Raw genomic sequence first — 13706 nt, forward strand, 5'->3', positions numbered from 1 at the left:
TGTTCTTCTTGTTCATTAGCCTCAGAAGCAGTCCTTCCCTCCCTTTTGCTGCTTCTGATTTTATAGCTCCGCTCCCCTGTCATGTGTGATAAAGGTCTGCTCCTCACCTTCCCCTGACTACCTACTCCTCTGATGATTTCTGCAGAGGCAAAGGCAGCAGCACGTACAGCCTGGCCCGCGGCTGGGCTGAAATTAGTGAGCTCTGCTCCTGAGCAAGGTCCTCCCCCTGGGCTCTATGGCCCAGGAAAGAAAGAGGCGTGCTGCCAGGCGAGGGGAGCCCCGCGGCCTGAGAAATGGTGCAGCTTTCCGAGTTGTGACTCAGGTTGAATGGTGCTTATTTACACACCCACCTCTGCATGTGACTTGGCTCCCTGTATGTGGTTTTTTTTTTTTTTTTTTTTTTTGGACTCCCGTTGTGGAGCACAGGCTCCGGACGCGCAGGCCCAGCGGCCATGGCTCACGGTCCCAGCCGCTCCATGGCATGTGGGATCTTCCCGGACCGGGGCACGAACCCGCGTCCCCTGCATCGGCAGGCGGACTCTCAACCACTGCGCCACCAGGGAAGCCCTGTATGTGGCTTTTTAAAAATAGCTTTGCTGTTTTGTAAAAATGATGCATAATTATAAAAATACCAAACAATACCAGAACTTTCTTTGTGTGTGGGTTTTTTATTTTGCTCTTTTTTGCTAGGTAATAAATCTGTATCAAATGACTCCAGAAATGTGGGAGGAAAGAATCACAGCCTGGTACGCAGAGCACCGAGGCCGAGCCAGGTGAGGCTGCTTCATCACTGATTTATATTACCTTATGGGCCTTTTTTTCTTTTTTAAGGAACTACAAAACTGGGATGTGTTCGTTGAACAAAATGCAGTACCAAAGTATATAGAAGAAAAAGGGAGAGCTGGCAGCAGTGCTGGTCTTCAGTATTGTGTGTGTCCTTCTTCTGGTGCGTGGGGGCATGGGTACTTACTGCCTGTCAGGATGTACAGACCTACTGCATTCAGTGCTAATTTATGTTCATTTTAAGAATTCTATTGAGTCCCTCCCATCAGGAAACTTGCACAAACCTCTTAGATAGCCTCATCCACCAGAGGGCAGACAGCAGGAGCAAGAAGAACTACAATCCTGCAGCCTGTGGAAGGAAAACCACATTCACTGAAAGACAGACAAAATGAAAAGGCAGAGGACTATGTACCAGATGAAGGAAAAACATAAAACCCCAGAAAAACAACTAAATGAAGTGGAGATAGGCAACTTTCCAGAAAAAGAATTCATAATAATGATAGTGAAGATGATCCAGGACCTCAGAAAAAGAATGGAGGCAAAGATCAAGAAGATGCAAGAAATGTTTAACAAAGACCTAGAAGAATTAAAGAACAAACACCTAGATGAATTAAAGGACAAACAAAGAGAGATGATGAATACAATAACTGAAATGAAAAATATACTAGAAGGAATCAATAGCAGAATAACTGAGGCAGAAGAATGGATAGGTGACCTGGAAGACAGAATGGTGGAATTCACTGCCGTGGAACAGAATAAAGAAAAAAGAATGAAAAGAAATGAAGACAAGGCTTCCCTGGTGGTGCAGTGGTTAAGAATCCCCCTGCCAATGCAAGCAGGGGACATGGGTTCGAGCCCTGGTCTGGGAAGATCCCACATGCCGCAGAGCAACTAAGCCCATGCACCACAGCTACTGAGCCTGTGCTCTAGAGCCCATGAGCCACAACTACTGAAGGCCGCACTCTGCAACAAGAGAAGCCATAGCAATGAGAAGCCCGCGCACCGCAACGAAGAGTAGCCCCCGCTCACTGCAACTAGAGAAAGCCCATGTGCAGCAACAAAGACCCAATGCAGCCAAAAGTAAATAAATAAAATAAATAAAGAGAGAAAGAAAGAAATGAAGACAGCCTAAGAGACCTCTGGGACCACATTAAATGCAACAACATTCGCGTTATAGGGGTCCCAGAAGGAGAAGAGAGAGCAAAAGGACCCGAGAAAATATTTGAAGAGATTATAGTTGAAAACTTCCCTAATATGGGAAAGGAAATAGCCACTCAAGTCGAGGAAGCGCAGAGTCCCGGGCAGGATAAACCCAAGGAGAAACATGCCGAGACACATAGTAATCAAATTGTCAAAAATTAAAGACAAAGAAAATTATTGAAAGCAACAAGGGAAAAATGACAAATAACATACAAGGGAACTCCCATAAGGTTAACAGCTGATTTCTCAGCAGAAACTCTACAAGCCAGAAGGGAGTAGCACAATATATTTAAAATGATGAAAGGGAAGAACCTACAACCAAGATTACTCTACCCGGCAAGGATCTTGTTCAGATTTGACGGGGAAATCAAAATCTTTACAGACAAGCAAAAGCTAAGAGAATTCAGTACCACCAAACCAGCTCTACAACAAATGCTAAAGGAACTTCTCTAAGTGGGAAACACAAGAGAAGAAAAGGACCTACAAAAACAAACCCATAACAATTAAGAAAATGGTAATAGGGACATACATATTGATAATTACCTTAAACGTGACTGGATTAAATGCTCCAACCAAAAGACACAGGCTCACTGAATGGATACAAAAACAAGACCTATATATATACTGTCTACAAGAGACCCACTTCAGACCTAGGGACACATACAGACTGAAAGGGAGGGGATGGAAAAGGATATTCCATGCAAATGGAAATCAAAAGAAAGCTGGAGTAGCAATACTCATATCAGATAAAATAGACTTTAAAATAAAGAATGTTACAAGAGACAAGGAAGGACACTACATAATGATCAAGGGATCAATCCAAGAAGAAGATATAACAATTACAAATATATATGCACCCAACATAGGAGTACCTCAACACATAAGGCAACTACTAACAGCTATAAAAGAGGAAATCGACAGTAACACAATAATAGTGGGGGACTTTAACACCTCACTTACACACCAATGGACAGATCATCCAGACAGATAAGTAATAAGGAAACACAAGCTTTAAATAATACATTAAACAAGATGGACTTAACTGATATTTATAGGACATTCCATCCAAAAACAGCAGATTACACTTTCTTCTCAAGTGCACAAATGCTGGAGAGGGTGTGGAGGAAAGGGAACCCTCTTGCACTGCTGGCGGGAATGTAAATTGATAGAGCTGCTATGGAGAACAGTATGGAGGTTCCTTAAAAAACTAAAAATAGAATTACCATATGACCCAGCAATCCCACTACTGGGCATATACCCAGACAAAACCATCATTCAAAAAGACACATGCAGGGACTTCCCTGGTGGCTCAGTGGTTAAGAATTTGCCTGCCAATGCAGGGGACATGGGTTCAATCCCTGGTCCAGGAAGATCCCACGTGCTGCAGAGCAACTAAGCCCGTGCGCCACAACTACTGAGCCCACGTGCCACAACTACTGAAGCCTGTGCGCCTAGAGCCCATGCCCCGCAACAAGAGAAGCCACCCTAATGAGAAGCCTGTGCACTGCAACGAAGAGTAGCCCCCGCTCACCGCAACTAGAGAAAGCCCGCATGCAGCAAGGAGGACCCAACGCAGCCAAAAAATAAAATAAATAAATATTAAAAAAAAAAAAAGACATGTGCACCCTGCAGTGTTCATTGCAGCACTATTTACAATAGCCAGGTCATGGAAGCAACCAAAATGCCCATCAACGGATGAATGGATAAAGAAGATGTGGTACATATATACAATGGAATACTCAGTCATAAAAAGGAACGAAATTGGGTCATTTGTAGAGACCTGGATGGATCTAGAGACTGTCATACAGAGTGAAGTAAGTCAGAAAGAGAAAAACAATTATCATATATTAACGCATATATGTGGCACCTAGAAAAATGGTACAGATGAACCAGTTTGCAGGGCAGAAATAGAGACACAGATGTAGAGAAAAAATGTATGGACACCAAAGGGGGAAAGTGGTGGGGGCGTGGTGGTGGGATGAATTGGGAGATTGGGATTGACATACATTCACTAATATGTATAAAATAACTAATAAGAATGTGCTGTATAAAAAAATAAAATTTAAAAAAAAGTTCTATTATATGCATATCCCATAGCTTTTGCATCCATTCCTCTATTGATGGTATTTGGAGGAGCTATAGGTCTTTCACTTTTACAGAATGTTCTGCAGTGTACAATCTGATATCATTATATAATTGTATGAGTAGTTCTGAGGATAGATCCTTTAGAGGAGTTGCTGAAGCAAAGGATGTGAGCATTTCGCGTCTTGACAGGTGCCTCCAAATTGCCCTCTGAAAAGGTTGTACCTATTTACAAGCCCGTCGACTGTGTGTGAAAGTCTTCCCCCACCATTCTCTCCCCAACACTGGTTTTTAACCAATCTAATTTTTGTGATCTAAAAGATGAAATTTTGTATCTTAAATATTAATTAGCATTTCCCCAATCACTTTAGGAATTGATCATCTTTTCATTAGCCTTTAATATTTTTTTTCTCTTCTTCAAATCAACTTCCTATCACATGTTGTTGTTGTTGTTTTTTGCGGTACGCGGGCCTCTCACTGTGTGGCCTCTCCCGTCGCGGAGCACAGGCTCTGGACGCGCAGGCTCAGCGGCCATGGCTCCTGGGCCCAGCCGCTCTGCGGCATGTGGGATCTTCCTGGACCGGGGCATGAACCCGCGTCCCCTGCATGGGAAGGCGGACTCTCAACCACTGCGCCACCAGGGAAGCCCACATGTTGTTTTTAACTCTTAAAAAAGTATACCGAAAAGTGGACAAGTCGTAAGTATACCACTTGATGGATTCTTATAAAGTGAAAACACCAGGTAACACCAGGTGACAAGAAAGCACGTGCCCCCCGATCACTCCTCCCCAGAGGTAACCACTCTGCTGAATCCAACTCCATGGATTAGTGTTGCCTGTTTTAAACATTGTATAAGTGCAATCAGACAGTTTCTGTTATTTGTGCCTCAGTTCTTTTATGCAGCATGATATTGTGAGATTTCGGTTTGTGGCTTGTAACGGTGGTTTTTTCCGTTTTTGTTGCTGTGTAGAATTCTGCTGTATTCATAGACCACACATTATTTATCCATTCCACTATTGATGGACATTTAGGTTGTCCCATTGTCTCCTGGTTTTTGCTGTTACAAATAACATCAAACAATTTTCCAAAGCAATTGTATCAATTTACCTCAATAACGTGTGTGATTTCAAGTTGCTCCACCTGCTTGCCACTGCTTATCCTCTCAGGTTGAATTTTTTAAATTCATTTGAGACCATTTTGAGATGGGAGAGAGGGAAGAAGGCAAGGTCATAGGGAGAATTGGGTTAAGATATTTCAACACTGTACCTATCTGGGAGTTTTCTGTAAGTCATTGCTACTTCAAGAGCTTCCTTTAAGTCTGACTCACAACTTAGAAGTGGGTGAGCTGGCTTGGGTTTGACAGCCTGGATAGCTCTTGCCCTAACCTCTAGCAACATCTAAAGGATTAAAATCAGGAAGGTGCCTTAACCTCCAATAACACCCAAAGGAATAAAATCAGAAAGGCAGCTCTCAGGTAGCTTGCAGAGAGAGATACATCATTACCAAAACCTTCTAGGTGAAGAAAGTACGCAATTAGATAAAGCAATAGCTTACGTAAAGTTAGAACATACAAATCCATTTGAGGGAGATGTACTGTGTGCTTTTCTTGAATTACTCAAGCCAGATGTCACTATTTACCAAGGGTAAAGCGTGAAATTGAAGCCAAGAGACACTAATGAATCTATTCTCTTGTTTTCATGGGGATGGGAAATTCTGCTTCACCTCTGTGTGGTGTGGTTAACAGACTTGGGATCGGGCAGAGCTTGGCTGGTAGCTGCCTGGCTCGCGTCTTCCCACAGTTTCGAAGCTCAGCTCGGTGTGCGCCGCCCTCCAGATTTCTCATTTCCGTGCCAGTGACGGTGTCTTTCATTCTCCTCGCAGGGACGAAGCTGAAATGGAATATTTGAAGATAGCTCAGGACCTGGAGATGTACGGTGTGAACTACTTTACAATCCGGGTGTGTAGAAGCCTCTGCGAGTTCCCTGTGTGTGGGTGGAGACTGAATGAGGGCAGACTGTTAAAATGGGTCCCTCCCCATCCCAGGGCGGTATTCAACAGTTCAGGGGAAGAGGAAGGGGAGGGTCTAAGAGCCTCATTTTCTATATTGGGACTTAAATTAGATCCTAGGTGATTAAGTATCGGTGGAGCCCGGGAGGGCCTGGTCCTGTCTGGGCAGAAATCTGTCTGAATGCTCTGGTGTAACATTTGATTATCTCTGGCTCTGTGAGATCCGGGTCCACAGGGAACACCGGTAAATACTTTCTTCCCCCAGGACACAAGGAGAGTAAAGCTGCTTTTACAGATTACTGATTTGTTTGGGTGGGGACTCTCCCTGGCAGGCTAATTGATTTTCTATGCAGACCATTAACAGTCCGCTGTACTCTGGGAACCCGCTGCTCCTGCACCGGAGAAGTGTTTGTTTTCAGCCCCTGTCCGGCCTTTCAAGCATCTTTCTCCTGAGGCTCTGCTGCTGGTCGCAGCTCCTCCCAAAGGAGTTCATGCGATTTGCTGAAGTATTTCATTCCCGGTTCCAAACTGTAGACAAGTAGACAGTAAAACAGCCATCATTATAGTTAAGGCTTGCTTTCCTTTTCAGGGTTTCCATAAATTTTGTATTAAATTTAGGTAAATTGAAACACATGTAAAATATCCTAGGGATAGCTTTCTACTTTGTTTTCTAAATACGTATTTTTAATGGATCATTTGCATAAAATAAGGCACGCTGACAAATTATGTCATTTTTGTATAGTATACAAATGCCTAAAAGATTTTCCCTAATAACGCCAAAGGTTGTTTTCTAAAGTTTTATTAATTTGTATTTGCTAATTGTTTGGTTTCTTTAAGGTCAAGACTCATTTGACACATTTCTGTGGTTTTGTCCATATGACTCCTCTTGCCCCACCACCTACATTCTAGAAAACTAGTATTTTATAACCCTTCAAAACCAGCTTCTTATGAGGGAATATTTCTACAGCAGTCAGACTAAATTATACTATATTGTGCGTGTGTGTCTTGTATTGCATGATAGATGAGGCTAATGGATATTTTAGTGTCTTTGTGTTAAAGTTCCTGAAATTTCACCCTCACCTAAGGAAGACGTGTGCTTAAAACAATTTAAAAGGGGCTGCTTGAGTCCCCACTTCTCTGTTTATTCTCTAGAACAGTTGGAGCCTCATGATAGGAGACAGAGGATGCAATCCATTTTTTTAAAAAACTTAAGCTAGAAACATAATGAAACGTCTTGTTTTCCAAAACGTACTATAGATTTTTAAAGCACAAAGCCTCACTTGTGTTAACACAGTGGTTTTAAGAGCCCTGCAGATGAGCAGACGACTCTCCCTCCTGGTTTGGTGATCACATCTGACTTCAGGTGTTAGCTTGAGTAAAAGATGTATCTCAGAGTGCTCACTCCTCCTCCTGACGCCTGCTGTTAGCCTTGTACTTCTCATCACAGTCCCGGCACCTTCTCAGTTTGCAGACCTTTTTTCCTGCCCTGGAGTCTTGGGTCCATTTCCTTGTTGTCAGCAAGGGGTCAGGTGTGGGGAGATTCCCCCACTGCCGTACGAGGACCAGACTGCAGCACAGGGGGATGGGTCTGCAGCCCGAAGAGGTGGCCTCCGGGTGCACACTGGTCAGTGATATGGGGGCCCAGGAGGCTTGCCCTATGGGTGCCCTGGCTGCTGGCCGGACTGCCATCAGAGGTACAGCCTGTGTACAGTCTATCAATTAAAAGTTTTACACAGCTTTATTGGGGCACAATTTATATATAATTCATTTTGATATATCTTTCCGATATTTTGTAGTAAAAAATTTCCAACATGTAGGAAAGTTGGAAGACCTTTACAGTGCATACCTATGTACACCCACAGCCTGGATTCTACAGTTAACACTTTATACTTGCTTAATCACATTGAAGCTACATTTTAATATAAAATAAGGCCATCTGATCCCAGCACTTAGAGTTTTCTTTCTGGTAGTACAATAACCTTTTCTTTTAACATAAGAGTGTTTAATCCTACAAGTTTTTATTCTTCATCTATGATAAGCCAGTTATTTAATTAGCGGTAACAGTGTTTCGATTACCTCTACTTTAGCCATCGAGCCAGTGACAGGAGCCCCCAGTGATCCTTCCGTGGGGCACATGAATCACAAGAATGGTATCATTTTGCCTCCACCTGCCCCAGTTCAGGAAGCTGGAGGCCCCCTGGGTTCTAGGACAACAGTGACTTCTGTTGGGACCTGTTGAAACTTGTCACATGTAACGGTCTATGCCAGGTTCTTTGGGAAGTTGAATAAAACCTTGAGCCTCAGCTGGAGGTGACGGTAGCTGTTCTTTGTCAAATCTACAGAATAAAAAGGGCACAGAGCTGCTGCTCGGAGTGGATGCTTTGGGGCTTCACATTTATGACCCTGAGAACAGGCTGACCCCCAAGATCTCCTTCCCGTGGAACGAAATCCGAAACATCTCGTACAGCGACAAGGAGGTAGGACCTGTCTGCGCTGTAGATGCCCTGGCGGCCCAACAGGTTTTTCCCCATCTCTCCTCCTTCTGGAGCAGCCCCAGCCAGACCGCTCCTTGTTAGCAGCAAGATCCTTTAATTCCCAGGCTTTGGGTTTTTGCTTGTTGATCTTTATAGTATTTACAGAACAGTACTGGCATCCTATTTTCAAACAGCATCACTAAACCCCTCTGCTGACTAATGAGAGGCTGGGAAGCTCAACTGTCAGTACTAAAACCCGGAGAACAGTAAACAAACCAGAAAGTAACCCTTTCTTATTACTTGGCTTTCTATTTCTGGTGAGAATTCTCTTTGTTTTTTTATTTTTAAATAAATTTATTTATTTTTATTTTTGGCCGTGTGGGTCTTAGTTGCTGTGCGTGGGCTTTCTCTAGTTGCGGCGAGAGGGGGCTACTGTTCGTTGCGGTGCACGTGCTCTTCATTGCGGTGGCTTCTCCTGTTGCGGAGCATGGGCTCTAGGCACGTGGGCTTCAGTAGTTGTGGCACGTGGGCTCAGTAGTTGTGGCTTGCTGACTCCAGAGTGCAGGCTCAGGAGCTGTGGCACACGGGCTTAGTTGCTCTGCAGCATGTGGGATCTTCCCAGACGAGGGATCAAACCCATGTCCCCTGTATTGGCAGGCAGATTCTTAACAACTGTGCCACCAGGGAAGCCCCTCTCTTTATATTTTAAATGCGGTGTATATTAAACCCTCTCTCTGTGTCCAGTGCTTGATTCATGTGGTGCAGAGATATGGGTATACACACACACACACCTCTCCATAACATGTATATGAATGTATATGTATTTTATATATATATATAGTATACATAATGTATACATATCAGCAGTGATATAAAGGATATCAGGCCAACTTGCTTACAAGAATTAAAGAAAAATTAAGTTTGAATAACTCAAATGAGCACTCTTAGAATTCAAATATTACTATATAGGATTGTGACTTTTCCCTAATGCTGTAATCCTATATTTATTCATTCTTTGTTAATTTTTTAAATTAATTTTTATTGGAGTATAGTTGCTTTACAATGTTGTGTTAGTTTCTGCTGTACAGCAAAGTGAATCAGTTAAACATATACATATATCCACTCTTTTTTAGATTCTTTTCCCATATAGGCCATTACAGAGTATTGAGTAGAGTTCCATGTGCTATACAGCAGGTTCTTATTAGTTATCTATTTTATATATAGTAGTGTGGATATGTCAGTTCCAGTCTCCCAATTTATCCCCTCCCCCACCCTTTCCCCTTTGGTAGCCACATTCATTGTAAAGTTTAAGAGAGTTTTTGAGCATCTCCTTTGTGTTAGGTTTTGTGGGAGAAACAAAGATGTAGAGAATGCAATCTCAGCCCTCAGGGAAGTTATAGTCAAGTAGTGACTCAACTGCCGTGATACATAACCTCAGTGTGAGCGGCGGGTGACAGAGGTGGTGACGATATGGTGCTTTTCCACCTGCCAGCAGCTTTGCCCTGGCTCTGATTCAGTCTTCACAAGAACACTGCTGTGAGAGTAGGGGCTGTGTTCTGGTTGCTCTGTGTCACCTCAGGAAGCGGAGATGCAGAGGGATCAGGTGACCTGTGTCTGGTGAGAGGAATAGCAGAAGCCACATCCCCCGAGTTTCCAGAGAAGCACAGAGGGTGGGCCCTGAGACTCTGCACCAGGCTGAGGAAGGCAGGCCCGGGCGTGGAGTGAGTAACAGAGACAGCCCACGTGGCTGCCTGCAGAGCCCCCACCCCATGCAGTTTTCCTGCTTTCTCTTTCCTCATGTAGCAACTTGAGGAAAGGAGCACCAGGCCCCTGGTTGCCAGTATGTGGTTGAGATCCACTCAGCCATGCTTGATGAGACAGATTGAGCTTCTTAATTCAAAACATTTTGGCTTCTCAGATCTTTGTAAGTAGCCCAGGAGATGAGCATTTAGGTATTTCTTTTTTAAAGCACTTAAACTGAAAGTTCTACGTGACTTAAAGCAGTAGGTGTGCTGGTAGTTTTTCATCTCCCAATTTCATAAAGTCTATTTACTGCACATCCACAACTTCGCGTGCCAAAGGCTCCCAAAACACTCATCCTTTACGGAAGCCAAGCAGTGAAGTCTCCCCTAGTGCGATGGCTCGACACAGTAAAATAATATTCCCTCTCCCGGGGCAAGGCGCCCCCGAGTTCCGTCAGGTCAGTAACTCGCACAGTGCAAGGGCCCCAAGCTGAGTTGACATGATGAGAAGTAGTCTTGGTCATTATATACAACAACCATGCTGTCACAACAGAAGTGCTGGTTTATTTTAAGTGAGCCATTGATTCTGTGTGCATGCCCCGGCGTGGCACAGAGCCTGTGGTTTCCCCACTCCTTGAGGTTTCCCACTGACAGCTCTGGGCTTTGATAGCAGGGCCAAAAATAAGCTCACGAAATTCATAAATAGCAGCCTACACAAGAGCAATACTGCTTCTAAGTTCACTTGACCAAAAGCGAAACAAAGGACCATTTTTCTGTCCTCTGTGTGCTAACCCCTTGTTGGACAATATAGCATGTGAAAGAAATACCCAAGAATAGATCTTCCTAAACGACTTCATCTGCTTAGCAAGTCTTTCTTGGGAGTGGATATTCATGTTTAAAGTGCATCTTTGTCTATGACATAAATCACAGCAAGATCCTTTTTGACCCACATCCTAGAGAAATGGAAATAAAAACAAAAATAAACAAATGGGACCTAATGAAATAAAAAAAGAAATAAAGTGCATCTTTGAAATCTAGGATCTGTCTGGTCTCATCAGGAATGAGTGAGAGCAACAGTTGCCGTTTTTTCTTTATATTCGACCCTGCCTGGTAGTCTGGCCCTGGGTTCTCCTACTAAGCTACCCACCCTCCCACCTGCCCATCCATAGCATTCCTCTTTCTCTCCCCTTTGATTTTTGTAGTATTTTCCTTTTCTACTGCAGTCCATTCTTTGTCACTCTTTAACCGTATTCTTTCTATTAACAGTTTTCATCAAACCATCCCCATGTTTGGAAATCTGGGGTGACGCCCTGTATGCTGTCACATCAAATCTAAGCCCTTCTGACTGCCCATCCCCAGCCCACCTCACCAGCCCCCACTCCTGCCTTCCTCCCAGTCTAAACCCATGGTTTTATCTTAGTCATCAAAGAGTTAATAATGACAGACACACACACACACACACACACACACACACACACACACACACACACACACATGTGCTAGCACTGCTCATTTCCCCATCTTTGCCTTATTTCTATTGCTTGCCCTGTCCAGAATGCCCCTCCATCCTACCTTTTAGCTTCTCTGTCATATTCTTTGTTTAAGACCAGCTTATGTCCATCCTACCCTGAGGATTTGTGACTTGTGCCACCCAATGAGGCACTAACACGTGATGTAATCTCTTGAGTAGTTGACTCTTGTTGGTTTAGTTCCAGCCAGGTGGTGAGCCTCCTGTAGGCAGGGCCGCCTCTGCGGCGGCCCTCCCAGTGTTGGCCTCAAAGTTGGGCCTGTCAAGGGTTTGTATTTCAGATTTCCAAGCCTAAGATGGTGCCGAGAACCCAGCTTCCAGGATCCTGAACTTCCTGGGCACCATGAAGCCAGGACAAGGCATGGCCTTGTGCTGGATCTTTGCTAGGGGGGTTGCTGCTTTTGTGGAATTTCCCAGTTGGTGGCAATGTTCTAGGCTATCAGACTGAAACTGTTTTCTGTTTTTTCCTTTCAGTTTACTATTAAGCCATTGGATAAGAAAATTGACGTCTTCAAATTTAACTCCTCAAAGCTTCGTGTTAATAAGCTGGTAAGTTGAGATCCTGGTTTTTGTTACAGACTGTAGTTTTTCTGTGAAATTGAAAGCCGTTTTTGAACCAGTATCAGAGTGACATGTTGTGAGGTGTAGAATGATAACTCACTTGGTACGTGCTTCTCTGATCAGCCTTGAAAGATTTCTCTTTAGCTTAACCTAAAGAGTCAAACCTACATTTTGTGATGAGGAATTTCTAAAAGTTATTTTTATTGAAGTACTTCATACATATGAAAGAATATGTATAATGTATACATGGGGTATAAAGAACAACAGAAATAAACAGCTACCTACCCACCACCAAGCTTTAAGAAATAGCACACCCCCAACACTGTGGAACCGCCCCTGCGTTAGCACCCTGCTGTCCCCCCTCTCCCCAAAGGTGACCACCATTCTCAGCTGTGTGCTTAATATCCCCCTGCTTTCCATCAGAACTTTAGTTCGTATACGGCAAGTTATGTATGTTTTTGAAATTTATATATGTGCTATCAACTGTGTTCTTCTGTCACATGCCTTTTTTACACATTAATTTTTGAGATTTATCTACTTTGATGCTCAAAGATATGGTCCTTTCATTTCACTGCTGTATAGTATTCCATTATATATTCTGTTAATATATATATATATATTTTTTTTTTTTTTCCTCTGTTCTCCTGTTAATGGACAATTAAGTGCTTTCTGCATCTTGTATCTGCCCACTGGTGTGCATGGGCAATTGCTTCCCTGGAGTCTAGAGAGTGTCTTCACATAGCCCTGCATGTGGTATATGTCCAAATTCAAGTTTATGTCACGTTGTTTTCCAAAGAAGGTGAATTAATGTACAGATCCAACAGCCCTGGGTGAGACTTCCTTTTGCCTTATATCCTATATCCTCAGCAATTGTGTTATTAGCCTTTAAAAATTTTTGCCAATCTTGTGCATTTAAAATGGTATCTCAGTGTCATATTAATTTGCATCTTTACTAATGAGGTTGAATATCTTTTTGTATATTTATTGGCCAGTCTCATTGTCTCTTTTGTCAAACTTGTTTCTTGTCTTTTGGCTGTTTTTCTTTTGGGTTGTTTGTTTTCTTTATTGGTTATCTCTTCTTCCACTTTGTGTCTTATTTTTCCTCTTGCTTTTTATGTCTTAACAAATTTTAATGTAGATAAACGTATACATCTTTTCCTTAACTATTTGCGATTTTTGTGTCTTGCTTGACATCTTTCCGTATCCTGTGACCATCAAGATATTCTTCTATGTTCTCTTCTAAGAATTTCCAGGGCTTGATCTTTGCACTTAAGGCATTAATTCCTCTGGAGTCGAGTTTTGCATGTGGTGGAGGTGGGGGAATCCAAC

General features: G+C 43.1%; 1 protein-coding gene across 3 annotated transcripts in view; it reads left to right on the plus strand.

Moving 5' to 3' along the window:
- The window catches only part of NF2 (NF2, moesin-ezrin-radixin like (MERLIN) tumor suppressor), a 72139-nt gene that overhangs the window by 36080 nt on the left and 22353 nt on the right, over positions 1–13706 (plus strand). For all 3 annotated transcript variants that reach the window (XM_024767961.1, XM_024767960.1, XM_024767962.1), the window contains exons 6-9: positions 691–773; positions 5947–6022; positions 8415–8549; positions 12291–12365. In XM_024767961.1, coding sequence (XP_024623729.1) covers positions 691–773; positions 5947–6022; positions 8415–8549; positions 12291–12365 — 369 coding nt within the window. The remainder of the gene's footprint in view (positions 1–690; positions 774–5946; positions 6023–8414; positions 8550–12290; positions 12366–13706) is intronic.

The sequence above is a fragment of the Neophocaena asiaeorientalis genome, unplaced genomic scaffold, assembly GCF_003031525.2.
Source record: "Neophocaena asiaeorientalis asiaeorientalis breed wild unplaced genomic scaffold, Neophocaena_asiaeorientalis_V1.1 scaffold828, whole genome shotgun sequence".
NCBI classification, from domain to species: domain Eukaryota; kingdom Metazoa; phylum Chordata; class Mammalia; order Artiodactyla; family Phocoenidae; genus Neophocaena; species Neophocaena asiaeorientalis.